The 17500-nt window shown below is 34.8% G+C and overlaps 1 protein-coding gene across 3 annotated transcripts in view; it reads right to left on the reverse strand.

The window, feature by feature from the left end:
* Window positions 1-3255: 3255 nt before the first annotated feature.
* The window catches only part of LOC128247832 (uncharacterized), a 15669-nt gene continuing 1424 nt past the window's right edge, over window positions 3256-17500 (reverse strand). The window contains exons 2-5 of one of the 3 annotated variants that reach the window (XM_089351945.1): window positions 16534-16682; window positions 9541-9718; window positions 6032-7282; window positions 3256-4798 (exon numbers count right to left, since the gene is read on the reverse strand). In XM_089351945.1, the coding sequence (XP_089208071.1) occupies window positions 3507-4798; window positions 6032-7250 (2511 nt within the window). In that variant the 5' untranslated portion in view covers window positions 7251-7282; window positions 9541-9718; window positions 16534-16682 and the 3' untranslated portion in view covers window positions 3256-3506. Of the gene's footprint in view, window positions 4799-6031; window positions 7283-9540; window positions 9719-16533; window positions 16683-17500 lie in introns of those variants that run through there. The other 2 variants (XM_089351947.1, XM_089351946.1) reach the window with 2 other exon arrangements.

Genomic DNA, 17500 nt, shown 5'->3' on the forward strand with positions numbered 1-17500 from the left:
ATATAAATAAATATATATATATATATATATATATATAAATAAATATATATATATAATAAATAAATATATATATAAATAAATATATATATATATAAATAAATATATATATATAAATAAATATATATATATATAAATAAATATATATATATATATATATATATATATATATAAATAAATATATATATATATAAATAAATATATATATATATAAATAAATATATATATATAAATAAATATATATATATATAAATAAATATATATATATATATATATATATATATATATATAAATAAATATATATATATATAAATAAATATATATATATATAAATAAATATATATATATATAAATAAATATATATATATATAAATAAATATATATATATATATATAAATATATATATATATATATATATAAATAAATATATATATATATATAAATAAATATATATATATATAAATAAATATATATATATATAAATAAATATATATATATATAAATATATATATATATATATATATATATATATATATATATAAATATATATATATATAAATATATATATATATATATATATATATATATAAATATATATATATATATATATATATAAATATATATATATATATATATATATAAATATATATAAATAACACAAAATGGACAAGAACGCAAAACATCCAAATAGACGATACAAAGAAAACAAGGACAGGTCATTCGGAGTTTTCTTTCATCAATCGAGATCTGGATTATCTTTGCAATTTCGGCTGGTTATACTCGATATTGCTCCAATCTGGCCAGTCCCAAGGAAAAACTAAGCTAAGAGCATTAGATTCCTTGGAAGAAAGCTGTGAATGTATACAAAAACAAGGACAGAAAAAAAATGAACGATGTTACACAAATACAATAAAAATAATAACAGGATATAGCAACAGATGTCTTTCGACTAAGGACGAATTAAATTAAGCTGGCATGTGTGGAAATAAAGCCTTACGGCAGGGATACAAGATTTCAAAGGCACAGGGAGGAATAACGATGTTGCACACACAACGGCTGCCCAAGAAAGAAAGATCAGGCTTGGCTGAACATATATATATACATACATGTATGTATATTACAGAGGCAACAATTTTCTGGACCTGGTGGACCACAGCTCAATTAATAGGAAGAAAGTTAGCCTAAAAGAGACACAGTTTGGTTTTGTGTCAGGAAGAAGCACTAGTGTCATCTTTCTGGTGAGGCAATAGCAGAAGTACTTGACCAAAAATAAACCTCTGTATCTGGCTTTTGTTGATATGGAGGAAGCTTTTGACAGGGTACCCTGCTCCCTTTTCTGGTAAGCAATGTGGAAGCTAGGGATAGATGTATGGTTGGTGAGAGCTGTAAAAGCCATGTACAAGGATTTTGTCAGTAAAGTGAAAATTGCCAATGAGTATAGCAAGGAATTTAGTGTGCAAGCAGGATTTCACTAAGGATTGGTTCTCAGTCCCTTCTTGTTTATCATAGTCCTTCAGGCTATAACAGAGGAATCTGAGACTGGCTGTCTTTGCAAACTCATCTACACTGATGACCTTGTTCTTATTGTTGAATCACTAGCAGAACTAGAGTTGAAATTTCAGGTATGGAAGCAGTACACTTTAGAAAGTAGTTGGCATTTCGAAGGGCATCTAGCCATAGACACTATGCCAAAACAGATATGAAACCTGGTCACTGCCTGTCAAACCATCCAACCATACCAGCATGGAAACAGTATTAAATGTGTATATATGTGTGTGTTGTGTGTGTGTGCGTGTATATATATATATATATATAGTTTAAATTTACAGAAAACAAAAGATGAAAACAGGTGTAGGAACATCAAACAGGTATATTAGTTTAATGCTCATGAAGAATGGAAAAGTCTTTTTATATTTTTTGCTTACGCTCTTCGAAAAAGGATTAAGATGCAAAAAAAAAAAAAAAAAAATGCAGTGAGAATGAAAAACACAGATAGAGAAAAATATGCAGAGTTCAATGGTTCAACATGACCAGATAACTGGAAAAAGGAGTCTGAATGAAATGGAGGAGATGATGATGATAACAACAAGAACAGCAGTAATGGTGACCCCCAACAAACTAAGGTGCGCAAGCAGGCGTGTATATCTGATAGTGGTGAGTGTAAATGTGTATGTAGAATAGTGGCTAGTGTGAGTATGTATGTGTGGGTGACTGTGTGTGTGTATCGACATGTGTATATGTGTGAGGCTAATGTGTGTGTGTGTATGTATATATATATATATATATATATATATAAACATATATCCAGCTGTAGAAACTCTGCCAGATCAGATTGGAGCCTGGTGCAGTCATCTGGTTTGTCAGTCCTCAGTCATATTGTCCAACCCATGCTACCATGGAAAGTGGACGTTAAACGATGATGATGATGATGATGATGATGAGAGAAAGAGAGAGAGTATATATATATATAAATAAGTAAATATATATATAGTTCATAAATGAGAATCAGATAGTCCCATATAGAATACACTTAGTAGAGCTCAAGAGATTTAAACTTGGGCAGGTATAGACATAAATGTAGAGATAAGTTAGACAGATCAATATATAAAGTATATTAAATACAGGAAATACAAAAAATATACATATGTTTACATGAAATTTATTTTCTCCTGCTACTATTCTCTCTCTGAATACCTCCCCAATTCCCCATTAACTCTCCACAAAATCATTCCATCTTTGAACTTCTTTCCTCCAACACCTCAACCATAACATCTCTTCCCTGAAGATGGAGGCTTGTCACATTCTACAATGGAATCAATTTACAAACATTATTTTGAACCACTGAGCTCCCAGAAACAGCTGTTGGATTTGTAATACTTTTCTTCAACACCTTTAATTCTCTATAACATTTGTATTCTGTGTAAGTTGGACCTTTTTGTATGTAAACATATACACACTTTTTTTGTAGTTCATGTATTTGATATACTTTATATATTGATCTGTCCAACTTGCTTATCCCTACATTTACTTCTATACCTGCTAAAGTTTAATTCTCTTGAGCACTACTAAGTGTATTCTATATGAGGAATATCTGCTTCTCATCTATGAGCTATATATATATAGGTAAAAAATTAATGAGTACATGCTTTACATAAAAAAATATTCTCAGGATTAAATAAAAAGGCAACAAACAGAAAATTACAATATGGACAATGGTGCTTTGCAAGAAGACTGTTGTTCTCTTGGTTTTTTTTCATATTTTCCAGTAACTATTCTGGAAGAAGTGCCTTTTGAGATTTGAAATTTGGAAGCTAGAAAAATGCACTTTCCTCCAGTATGCACAGATTCTAGCAAGATTGTCAAAGTTTTCGCTTTAAGTTATTTGTCTTTATACCATAGAAGTGACTAGCTTACATTGCATCATGAATTTACAAACTGATCTTTAAAGAGTATATATATATATATATATATATATATATATACACTTAGTAGTTACGAACTATATATACCTAGAAGTTCCGTTCATTAAGAAAATTTTCCAGTTTACGTTTTATAAAGTTTGTAGCATACTCATTATTGTCCCATTCAATAAATTTATTTGTTTCAAAGATTTCTTTCAGACTATTAGGAATCTGATTTGGTTGTAAGTTTTTGAGCACAATAGGCATCACATTTTTTATATTAAGCTTCATAATACCAAGCTGCAATTCAAATTCACATCTCCCGTCTTTTTTATAATATGGTGTCAGAACCATTATCATTTTCTTACTCACAGCCAGAGAACTTTCTATCATTCCAGTAATATATTTTCCATAAGCAAAGTCCCTGTTTCGAAAGCAAAGTTTAAAGTTTCCATTGTTCTTATCTTCTCCATTTTCTCCATTATCAAATGTGTGCATCAAATACTTTTCAACCCAATCAGCATCTTTGTCAGAGTAACTGATGTACCCATCAAAATACATGTCATCTCCAGGTATAGCTTCATACTCCTTTTTATTGCCTGCTTTCTGTACATACTGATAAAGTTTAAATATCTTAAATCTGATGTACCAACGTTTAGTGTATGCAAATAAAACTATGACAACAGTTAAAAGAAAACCTCCACCTACACCACCTAAGATATAGTAAAGCGTATAGTCAGTACAATCTATCTTTGACCGAGTGAAATCAAGCAATTGCTTGTCCTGCCAATCTGGAGGACTGTTGCACGTCAGGCCATTTTTGTCTACAATATCGACTGTTGTAGTATTTAACCAGTCCCTGAACCAACGAAGATTGCAGTCACATGCAAATGGGTTCCCAGTAACGTTGAACTTTTTCTTCCTGTTTATATACTTTAAAGAATCACTATCAAAAGTAAATATGAAGTTATTACTGACATCAAGTTCCATCAGTGTTAAATTTGTTACCTCAAATGTGTTGTTTTCCCATCCAGTAATTTTATTTCCCCTGAAATAAACATATTTCAGATGTTTATTGTTTTGAAAGATTTTCTTAGACAATTGGCCTTGAATTTCATTATGAGATAAATCAATAATTTCCAGATTTTTAAGACCACTCAGCAGGAAGCCCTTTTTGTCAGTAGATAAGAATTTTCCAAGTTTGTTAGAATCTAAATATAATTTTCTTATTCGAGTTAACTCTTTTGAAAAACTTTTGGGCATCTTGGAAATATGATTATTGGATAGATCCAGAAAACTCAGTGATTTTCGTTTGATGAAAATCTCTTCAGGTATAGTAGTTATGTCATTGGAACCAAGTTGTAAATCTGACAGACCAGCCAATGTAGAAAATAAACCACCTGCAAGAAACAATAGATACATAAACATTGCATCACACATCACGACATGCTATAATCATAATGTCACGTACATGTTTTCATTATCCTCATACTCTGCTCCACGCTTGCGCATTAGCTGTGCAGCAGCCTTCACCGATGGAGGCACCTTTTCCTCATACCTTACTTCTTTCATATCTGCCTTTCAGTAAACTATTTTATCTTGATTTTAGTTCTGCTTCCCTCATGCATAGTGGAGGCATGTGGCATAGTGGTTAGGGTGTTGGACTCATAATTGCAAAATTGTGGTTTTGATTTCTGGACCAACTGACACGTTGTGTTCTTGAGCAAAACACTTCATTTCATTTTTCTCCAGTCCACTCAGCTGGCAAAAATGAGTAATCCTGCAACAGACTAGTGTCCTCTCTAGGTGGGGAATATATACATGCCATGGAAACTATCTCTATGAGTCTATATGACTCAGGAAGGAACTTTGCTACTTTCTTTTACTCCCTCATGTATAATGTATTCACAAACCATGATATTTCCCTCAAAACTCCAGGCCCTCTGTCTTAAAAAAGGAAGGAAGCATTGGTAAATGTAGCCCTAGAAATACCCAGTAAAAGGAAGGATTGCTCAAAGCTGGAACATCAATAATCATTGTTCTGCTCAGACATGACTGACCTGATGCTCTAATATCAAATAACAGGGTATTTCTTCAACTAGAAAATTACACCCACTGCAGTAGTCTCTCCTCACAAACTCTAACTAATACCTCTAATTAAAGTTTATATAGCAAATCATCTAACTTTCCTACCCTTGTCACTTTTTATAGCAGTATGCCTTTGATGCAACCTGTTAATAGACCTTAAATGGTGCAGCCCTCCATATTTCAGGCTCCAAGTAGATGAAAAGCTAGTTTCTGGTAAGTAACATTCTCAGATGATACTGAATACTGAGGTATATGAAATTAAGTGCTAAATAGACAAGTAAATCCCTAAATAGACAAGTATACTTCTCTAAATACATAAATGCACTCCCTAAATAAACAAGCATTGTACCTAAATATACAAGTGCTTGAAGAATACTTTAACATAAGGATTAGTTGTTCAGCTCTATATCTACTGAGGCATTTTGTTTTTACTCCTCAGCCAGGAGGGTGGCACACCACCATCAAAATCAATTGTGTCTCTTTCTTAAGACTCAATAAAGCAAAATGTTATTCGTCTGTTCTAAAAGAAAACTTTTATTACTCACCTGGAATAACATTAATACGATTGTGTTGTAACTTCAAAATCTTGAGATTTTCCAGGCCTATAAATGCATCTTTATCGAACTGCACAATTTTATTGTACTGTAGGTGAAGTTCTATCAAATGAAACAGCTCATCAAAAACTTTGCTTGGAACTCTCTGAATCTTATTACTGTTCAGGTACAAATAAAGTAGTTTTGATGGGAAAGCTGCTGTTAGCTTAGATATGTAATTGCCATTCAGAAAGAGCCTTCTTAAACGAGTCAAATTTGTGAATGTAGATTCTTCTAAACTGGTAATTTGACAAAAATCTAGTTTCAGAACTTCAAGAGAATCTAATAGTTTGAATGTGTTGCTGCTGATATGTAAGATGTTACTGTGACTTAAGATTAATGTTTGAAGGGAAGTGTTTTGTAATGCTTCAAATATATTATCCACAAGAACATTTATCTTTTTTAATCCAGAAAGATCCAAAGAGCGAAGGTTAAAATTTCTCATTGCATAGAGAGAGTTTTTAAGGACATCTGCTGTGAAAGGGTTTTCTGCAAGATTTAAAGAATTTATGTTTCTTAGGACCTGAAATGTTTCTGGTTCAATATTTGTGATTTGATTTCTTGAAAATGAGATCTTCTTTATATTTGACTCATTTAAATTCATAAGAGAATTAACAGTAAGACGGTTTATTTTGTTATTAGAAAGATTTATGTAAGTGATATTTTTTAGTTGCCTATATTCAGCAGGAAAGAATACTTCTGAAATTTGATTCGTATTTATGAGTAGAGATTTCAATGAGATTAAGCCATAAAGGCATGGAACATCTTTTAGTTGATTTGAATTCAGATAAATATTAGCTAAAGAAATGGCCCCAACAAAAGAACCATTTTCAATGGTATGGATGTTATTGTTGATCAAGTAAAGAGAGACCAGTTTGGATTGGTATTTAAAACTATTTTTTCTGATAATTGAAATTTTGTTTGATGTTAAAACAAGTTCTTTCAGTTTAACTAAATTTTTGAAAGACTCTGCTGTAATCTCTCGTAATAAATTAGAAGCCAATGAGAGAAATTCTGTAGTTGTAGGCAATGATTTAGGGACTGATGTTAGAGATTGCCCCTTACACGAAACATTTGTTTGTTCTTTGTTGCAGTGGCATGATTCCGGACAAGTAGTATTAACGATGCATATTAACATAATGCATATAAAAACAATCAGTAAAAGCTTCATGGTTACAATGTTCTTTATTTTGACGTTAGTTTCTGCAAAGACAAACATAGGAAATGGTAATCTTTTAATTATTTTAATTCAATGATTTTTAAAATTAAGAAGCATAAATAAAAATTAATACAAACCCCCACCAATTATACAGTGTCCCTACAGAGTGCTAGTTGGAAGGAATAGTTATAGTATTGTACAAAATGCCTTGCAGTATTCAGTTGCATATCTTTATGTTCTGAGTTCAAATACTGCTATAGTTGTTTTGTCCTTTCATCCTTCCAGTATTGATAAAATAAATACTGGGAGAGTACTGAGGGAGGGGTGAGTCTATTTGATTCACTCTATCCATCTCTCAAATGTGTAGCCTTCTACTTAATTTAGAGATTAGTTATAATTGTTATTACAGTGTGTGCAAACAATATAACTGATTGGGTTACTGAGATGCAAGTATACCATATTTATTCATGTATAATATGCAATTTTTTTTTTCTTCAGATTTTTAAGCATAGATATTATGAATGCATATTATTGGCAATAATGTATCTTCATGGTCAAGCATATTTTTGCTGAATATTGGAAGTGAATGACATCCATTTACAACAATCACATGTCAAGAGAGAGAGAGAGAGAGAGAGAGAGAGAGAGGGAGAGAGAGAGAGAGAGAGAGAGAGAGAGAGAGAGAGAGAGAGAGAGAGAAGACACTTGATCAAGGAGCCATGCAGTGGGACTGAACCCCAAATCCATGTGGCTGGGAAATGAACTTCTCAGCCATACAGCCACACACATATATATGTCACTTCAGCCATGTAACCACACACACGCTTTTCTCAGACTATTCCTTGTCTTCTCTCCAGACTTTTCCCCTTTCTTCTTTCTGATGAAGGGCCATGTTCGAAATGCCACACCCTCTTTTTTTTCCGTCTTAAAACTGAGTGTCAACCTAATACATTCACTGCATACATCTTTTTGACTTGTTTTTGATTTTATTTTTGATTTGCTTATATACATACATACATCATCATCATCTTCATCAATATTTAATGATCACTTTCCATGCTGGCATGGGTTAGACTGTCTGAATGAGGACTGGCAAGCCAGGAGGCTGCACGAGGTCTGGTGGTGGTGGTGGTGGTGGTGGTGGTGGTGGTGGTGGTGGTGTGTGTGTGTGTGTGTGTGGAGATTCTGTATGTATGTTTGGGATACATTCCAGGAAGTACAAAGAATGGTGTCACCAGCTTGTCTGCAAGCAAGGCATGGTTTTAGGTTCAGTCCCACTGTCTAGCTTCTTGGTAGATAGAAACTGAAAGAAACTTGTCATGTGTTGGGTGTGTATGTATGTGTTTGTGTGTATATATATATATATATATATATATATATATATATAGAAAATCTATGTTTGAGCGCAGATGTGTTTCCTTGTCTTGACATCATGTGAGGATTATAAATGGATGTCATTTATTTCCAATATTTGGCATAAACATGACTGGCCATGAGGAAACATTACTTTGCTTGGAAGCAGGAAAGGGTTGGTGACAGAAGCATCTAGCTGTAGAAATCTGGCTCAATTAGCTCCATCTGATTATAAAAGACCGCTAAATATAGATATAGTCTTTCAAGTTGGTGGTTGTGTATATGGCTAGCAGGTTTGCTGCATTAAAAACATTCCTTGCAAAGAAAACATCAAGAGAAAGCAAAAAAAAGCCTAACTGTTTCAATAGGCAAAGAAGGCATTTCTCTGTCTCAGAGACTGATGACATTCTTCTAGCGATACCAATTGAGAAAACGATTACACAAGATAAGAGAAGGACTTGGAAGTTGTTTGTCGAGGGTCTATGTTTTATGCAGTGCTGAAAGGTGAAGATAAAGAATATTAGAAATAATTGAATCAAGCTAGAGATGTGTGGTTTGTGAAAATTGTTAGTTGAACATGTTGGGGATGACAGATGCATCATTAACCTCAGAGGGATGAGGGAAACAGTTAGCCAAGACAGGATTAGACTGCATGAATGTGGAAGAGTAACACTGGTGAGTTTTGGACACAGAGCATAGAGAAACAAGACTAATACTGTAAAGCAGCTGTTTCCAATTAAGGATCAACAGACACCAGTAGGGGGGGGGGGGCAACAGAGGTAATACGGTGGGAGAGTGGGAGTGTCTGTGAAACGTGTTCAAAATTTTTACAATGCTGCAGTGTAAAATGTATAATCAATTAGTTTCATATATCTTCCAGCTGAAAGATGAAACTGGGACGAGACAAGTTTGTTGTTAGTTAACAAAATAAGCTTAGAGTAGATCATACCTTTCAAATGCCTTCATTCTTGGAGAAAATTCTTTTAAATAAAAGGATTCGTTGGTTGTGAAAAGAATTTAGTCAGCCACACTTCTGCTTACCATTTATTCTGGCACTCCACTGTTTCTGAGAAATAGGAAATATTTAACTCCTCTTGTTTCTTTGTAGGATGTTATTCCATTTGTGACTAGTGAAGTATATTAGAATATAGGTCCACCAATTAACATAGTAATTAGTTTGACATATTGTATTAGCAATAATTAAGCAGCCTGCTCCACCTCATTACAAAACAAAATTGAGAAAATATTTATAGAGTGTTGGCTTTTCCATCTTTATCAGACAGTATAAATTCTCAAAACCCTGTCAGTAGCACCACTGTTACATTGTCATTAAAACAAAGCAAACTTGACTTTCCTGATAAGGCAGTAGCTTCGTTAAATGCTCTTCAACCCAAGACTGCTGACTTCGATCACATGACATTGTCAAACAAAACTCCTGCAACAAAACTGTTGTAAAACAATGAAAGACATCCTGTCCTTTTTTTTATTAATTTTTTATTTGTTTTATCTCTTTTATTGTCATGCTCATGAGGAAAGGGGCTCTGGTCATAGCTTTCACAGGTCCCTTTGAGACCAGTAAGGTCAACAAAATTAATGTTCCTCTTGAATAAGTTGCAAGTTGACAGCTTGGGAAGAAATTCCAAAGGATCAACACTTTGAAAAGAAAAGACTGTGTGTACTGGTTAGTGTTGGGATCCTAAGAATGTATATATATATATATATATATATATATATAAATTGATTATACTTAGTCTTGCCAACTGAGTATTATATGCTTTGCTAAGGAGGTCTAATAACACTGGAATATGTCCTTTACTTTCACCAGCTGGCTTTATAGCTCTACTTTTAACTACATAGTTTATATCTCAATTGACTTATTGTTTATTATATATGGGTGTTGCTTGAAGCCATGATGTAAAATAAACAAAGTTTAGATCAGTTCAAATATGTTTGGGATATATTTGACCTGTAAATAAGCATTTTCACTACAGTTTGCCATGGAAAAAAATCTCACTTTTGGTAAATGGTGTTAGAAACACTAAAGTCAGTTCAGAGTGCCCTCCATGGACTGGTAGATGCATTTCTATCTTCTTAGCTGTCTTCAGTATAAGATACCCAGCAAAGCAACTCCAAACTGATTGGAAGACTTCACTCTCTTCTAAAACTCAGTAGATATTACCTACTAATCTCATGCATCTGCTGCCAGTTTGGAACAAAATATATGGGGGGCTGCCTGAAGCAAAAATTTTTTCCCATGGCAAACCACAGTGAAAATGCTTTCTTGCAGGTTAATTATGTCTCAAACATTTTTGAACTGATCTAAACATTGTTTATTTTATTCCATAGCATCAAGCACCACCCAACCTGGTAGCAGATGCATGTCAGAAAAGGTCACATGACTATACCCATAATATGGGTAAGTGTCCTGCTTTTGATATGTTACATCTATAAGAAGAACCATCTTCAGTTTGTCTGCTAGTCTTCTAAGTAGCAATTTGAGAAAGTACATGAAATTGATGCTGATCCAAGCAGCAACTAGGAGTCAAGCAATGTCTTCTGCACTGGGGTCAGCAAAATCAACTCAATGATCTTCATTAAGTTACACTGAAGTACAGTTTTGTCTAAGATTGTTAATCAGATGAATAGATGGAATAATTGCTTGGTAATTGAAAGACCCTATGAAGTAATTAAACACAGGACTCACTGACAGTTGACAATGATTATTTGCAATAGGAACATTGTTGTTCATTTGGTATACTCTTTTACTTGTTTCAGTCATTTGACTGTGGCCATGCTGGAGCACTGCCTTTAGTCAAGCAAATCGACCCCATGACTTATTCTTTGTAAGCCTAGTACTTATTCTATCGGTCACTTTTGCTGAACCACTAAGTTATGGGGACGTAAACACACCAGCATCGGTTGTCAAGCGATGTTGGGGACACAAACACAGATACACAAACATATATATATATACACATATATATACATATATACAATAAGCTTCTTTCAGTTTCCATCTCCCAAATCCACTCACAAGGCTTTGGTCAGCCCAAGGCTATAGTAGAAGACACTTGCCCAAGGTGCCACACAGTGCCCTGTGAGTAAGTAGATGCTGATAGTGCACATCAACTAAGGGGACTGTAGGCAACCATAAACCTGGTTTTATATCAGAGCTTTCCTTCTTCTAGATAGATTGCCCTTACCATGGCTAAGAAGCCCCATCTGCCCCATACATATACACAGCCATGACAGAAGTAAATAGACACCCCATAAAACATTGTTTTATGTTTATTTTAACTTGAAAAGGTTTATATTTTTTTAATTATTTATTGATATTTTTATGTTTCAGGTTCTATATGTGACTGTTTAATCATGCCTTGAAATTGTCTGAATTTCAAAGAGGCTGTATTGTGGATCAATCTGAAGGTGGACTAAGCATGAAATTGCAGAAAACCTTGGGGATCTCACTTTCTACAGTTAATAGAATGATTGTGCAATTCATCAGAGAGGGGAAGGAGTACATGTCATCTCACCTAGGTTAGCCAGGGTCTTCTGACAGGGCCCTTCACTTTGTTAAGTGAAGTATGGATGATAATCCTCATTCCAAGGCCTCTGATGTAGCAGAACAAGTTGATGTCATTCCCAGAACTGCTGTGAAGTATTTTCACAAACTTGGCTACTGTGGCAGAGCAACAAGAAGGAAGCCACTTCTTCAACCATCCAATATCAAGTGGAGAAATGATTGGGCCAGTGAGATGGTGGAGAGACCACTAGCATTTTGGGACACTGTCATATATGCTGTATTTTCTGACAGTGGTCGAGTGTAGGTCTGGAGACTCTGTGATCAAGAATTTGACATGAAAAGATTGCAGCCAACAATGAAACACAGTGGCTATTCTGTGATAGTCTGGGGAGCAATGGTTTTCAAAATTCTTTTTAATCCACATAGAAAAATACAGAGATTATGAATCTGGGAATTTTTCTTTTCAAATTTTAATTTTTCTAAAAGAAACACTCCCCCACCTCGCCCACCCATCACCTCCCTACTTTCAAAAATAAAAAACTCAGAATGTTTCACTTTCAGCTGATGTTTCACATGCATAGAATTCTACTAAAATAGCAGACGTCAAAAATATCAGACCACCACCAGAAAACTCGACATGCTAGAAACAACAGCTAAACAACAATAAATATTTTGTAAAGGTCTGTACCTTGGTGTGAAATAATTTTTTTCCACAGGTTTTTTTAAGTGCTTTCAACGTATGTTACTTCCAAACCTGCCGTAAGCCACTTTTTTCCAGAAAAGAAAGTTGGGAGGGACGGGGACCTTGGGGTTTTCTTTCGTGTTTTTTTTTTCTTTTCTAGGTTATTTTGCATGCTTTCAACAAACGTGACATCGAAATTATGCATAAACAGCTCCTTTCCCCAGAAAAGGAAAGATTTGGCTGCTATTTCTAGCACACCCTGCTACCACGTAACAGCTATTTGCAATGAAGGACCCACTGATATCGCAAACAGCCAAATCTTTCCTTTTCTGGAGAAAGGAGCCGTTTACACATGATTCTGATGTCACATTCATTTAAATAACCCGGAAAAGAAAAAAAAAACCCACAAAACAAACTCCGAGGTCCCCACCACCCTTCCCCACTTACTTTTCCAGAAAAAAAGTGGCTTACAGTGGGTTTGGAGGTCACATATGTTGAATGCACTAAAAAAAAAAAAAACTTGTGGAAAAGAATTATTTCAAAGAAATTAATCTTTGGCGGTGGTGAGGAAAACATTTGTTTTATTATGACAATTCTTTTTACTCTTTTTATTTGTTTCAGCCATTTGACTGCGGCCATGCTGGAGCACCGCCTTTAGTCGAGCAAATCGACCCCAGGACTTATTCTTTGTAAGCCTAGTACTTATTCTATCGGTCTCTTTTGCTGAACCGCTAGTTTACGGGGACGTAAACACACCAGCATCGGTTGTCAAGCGATGGTGGGGGACAAACACAGACACACAAACACACATACATATATATATACATATACGAACAGCTTGTGTACGAACAGCCATGCTACATGGCAGTGAAACATGAGCTGTAACTGCTGAGGACATGCGTAAGCTCGCAAGGAATGAAGCCAGTATGCTCTGTTGGATGTGTATGTCAATGTGAATACCCGTCAGAGTGTAAGTATCTTGAGAGAAAAGCTGAACATCAGAAGCATCAGTTGTGGTGTGCAAGAGAGACGATTGCGCTGGTATGGACATGTGGTGAGAATGGATGAGGATAACTGCGTGAAAAAGTGCCACACCCTAACAGTTGAGGGAACCCGTGGAAGAGGTAGGCCCAGGAAGACCTGGGCTGAGTTGGTGAGGCAAGACCTTTGTACATTGGGCCTCACTGAGGCGATGACTATCTTTGGAGGTGTGCTGTGCGTGAGAAGACCCGGCAAGCCAAGTGAGATTGTTGCCAGTGCTCCTGGACTGGCTGTTGTGCAGGTGGCACATAAGATGCACCATTTCGAGCGTGGCCGTTGCCAGTACCGCCTGACTGGCCTTCGTAGGATTTTCGAGGGAGATCGTTGCCAGTGCCCCTGGACTAGCTTGTGCGGGTGGCACATAAAAGACACCATTTTGAGCGTTGCCAGTAAAGCCTGACTGGCCTTCGTGCGGGTGACACGTAAAAGCACCTACTACACTCTCTGAGTGGTTGGCGTTAGGAAGGGCATCCAGCTGTAGAAACTCTGCCAAATTTAGATTGGAGCCTGGTGTAGCCATCCGGTTTCACCAGTCCTCAGTCAAATCGTCCAACCCATGCTAGCATGGAAAGCGGACGTTAAACGATGATGATGATGATATATAAATATATACATATACGTATATACTACGGGCTTCTTTCAGTTTCTGTCTACCAGATCCACTCACAAGGCTTTGGTCAGCCCGAGGCTATAGTAGAAGACACTTGCCCAAAATGCCACGGAGTGGGACTGAACCTAGAAGCATGTGGTTGGTAAGCAAGCTACTTACCACACAGCCACTGCTACGCCTATATATATTCCCATTTTCTCTCAGTCACCTGACTTTCTATTGGTATTAGAAGAACATTTCCACAGCTTCCACCTGTAACCAACTGTTTTGCTTATTTCTGACTGATCTTTTGCTAATTTTTGACCACTTTTTTTACTCTTTTTTTTCTTAATTTATTAAGCTTTGATTTTCAAGATGGATTAGATAATTGCAAACATAGTCTGTAAGCATAACTTATTTATGTGTACATTTTCATAAATGTTTCTCTTGTGTAATCATCCCTGCGATTACGTGCACACGGTTCTTGGGGGCTTAACAATCATGGCTGAAGTTCGCTGCAAGTTTTTCTTCTTTTGGAATTAAGAAAAATAGGTAAAAATAACTTCTTTTACTCTTTTACTTGTTTCAGTCATTTGACTGCGCCCATGCTGGAGCACCGCCTTTAGTTGAAAAAATCGACCCCAGGACTTATTCTTTGTAAGCCTAGTACTTATTCTATCGGTCTCTTTTTGCCGAACCGCTAAGTTACGGGAACGTAAACACACCACCATCGGTTGTCAAGCGTTGGTGGGGGGACAAACACAGACACACACATATATATATATATACATATATATGACGGGCTTCGTTCAGTTTCCGTCTTCCAAATCCACTCACAAGGTCGGCCTGAGGCTATAGTAGCAGACACTTGCCCAAGGTGCCACGCAGTGGGACTGAACCCGGAACCATGTGGTTGACTAGGTAAAACTTCAGTATGAATTATAAAATTACAGCTCGACTTCAATTGAAATTACCTTTTTTTATTTTGCAATTTGTATTTGTGACGAATGTATTTTGAAACTTGATCTTCACCCCCACACCATTTTCTTCCAAAATTTCTTCAAATCCCTATGTTTTCTATATAGGAGATCGGGGTTTTACCAAAAAAACACGTTTTCAAAATTTTAATTTCCCCCTCCCCACCCCAATTTAAAAATTTTTAACTTTTATGAAATTTTTTTAAAATCCATGTAGAAAAATAAAGATGATGAATCTTAAAGAACTTAAAAAAAGTTTTTTCTTAACAAAACACTCAAATCCCCTTCCCCAACCTCCACCCATCACCTCCGAATGTTTCACTTTTAGCTTTTTTGAAAGTGGGAAGTTTTTCCAGAAATAACATCATTTAGCTGTTATTTCTAGCATGTTTTCTGGTGGTAGTCTGATATTTTTGACATCTGCAATTTCAGTAGAATTCTATGCATGTGTGAAACATCAGACGAAAGTGAAATCTTCTGAGTTTTTTTTAAGTGGGGAGGTGATGGGTGGATGAGGTAGGGAAAAGGACATTGGGTGTTTGAGGAAAATTAAAATTTAAAGAAAAAGGATTCCCAGATTCGTAACCACTATATTTTTCTACGTGAATTTTAAAAAATCGAAAAAAGTTAAAAATTAAGAAATTGGGGTGGGGTAAAATCGTATTCTATATCGGTTAATCTCTAGTTTAGGACCCAGTTTCAAAAATGTAAAAAAAAAAAAAATAGTGTAATAGGTGTTTTTTTTCATATTCGTTTACTACAGATTATTTTGCACCTATTACACTATTGTTTTTGTTTTTTACATTTTTGTGATTGGATGTTAAAATTGGGTATATATGTACATCATAGGCATGCGGTCCATGGAAGCAATGCTTCTCTCAAAAATTATAGAAACAAAATTGAAACTATATTACTTATTTTTCATAAGCTCTTTCTTCTAATGTTCAGTAAAATTAATATAAAGTACATGGCATCAAAGGCTTCAGACTTTTATTGTTGGAATTAGCATGTACTGTTCAAAGTGATAGACCAATGCCTGATGTTTCTTTAATGAGTAAAGCAAAATATTGTATTTGAAAGTTTAGCAAAGTGCAATATGAGAAGACCTTTTTATAATTTAACATACTCACCGGTAAAATATCCACTTATTTATTTTTTATTTTTCTAAAATTTTCGTTGCGTCTTGCAACCTTTTCAATAGTCGTTGATATATGTTGATCTTTTTTTTTTTACGGAATCCCACGGTTTTCGGCTATGGAGAATCCGATTCTGAAAAAAACTGTTTGTAAAATTTCAATTAAAAAAAAAAAAAAACACCCTTCCCCTCCCAATTCTACGGCCTTGGCCTTCAAGCAGGCTATCCACATGCTAGAAATAACAGCCAAATCTCACAAAACTGCAATAACATAATGAAAGAAATATGTAATCAATCTACTCATCTTTCTGGAAAGATTTCTTTCAGAGTAATTGGATCTTTTTTAAAACGGGGGCCACATTTTTCATTAATGTTTTACGTAGTGTTTTTGGTACCGAAAGACTTTCAAACTTCGTATACTTATCTATTTTGTGTTATAGAACAGAAAAATATTTTTGTATTCGAATTTATTTCATGTAAAAAAATTGTCTTATTTCGATAATTTCAACCAATCACTGACAAGTATTCAGTTGTTTACTCCTTTGGCTGATTAAGCGGTGTAAAGCGTATTTAATTTCCATAGCTTCGTTTTATTTGCTTTTTTCATTTTTTTTTCTTCGTTTTATTTGCTTTTTTCTTTTTAAATTTGCTGTTTTACCCTAACCCTATCACCGATAGAATTGTTTCAGAATCGTTTGTTTATGTAGTCAGCACTTAATGTATATCGGCTGAATGGACGTCAGTGATTGGTTGAAATTACAGAAATACGACAACTTTTAACATGGAATAACTTAGGGATTTCTTTTTTTTTTAAGAAGACTAAGAGAAAAAGATGTTTTATATGACACATTCTACCAGTGTTCCAAGTTTCAAAGTGTTTCGTTAATGAAAAATGTGGCCCCCGTTTTAAAAAAGATCCGAGTAATTTCCTGCAGTAATATGACAAAGTAATTCATGTGGAA

Source organism: Octopus bimaculoides, chromosome 5 (assembly GCF_046866305.1).
Source record: "Octopus bimaculoides isolate indiv1 chromosome 5, ASM4686630v1, whole genome shotgun sequence".
Taxonomy (NCBI): Eukaryota; Metazoa; Mollusca; class Cephalopoda; order Octopoda; family Octopodidae; genus Octopus; species Octopus bimaculoides.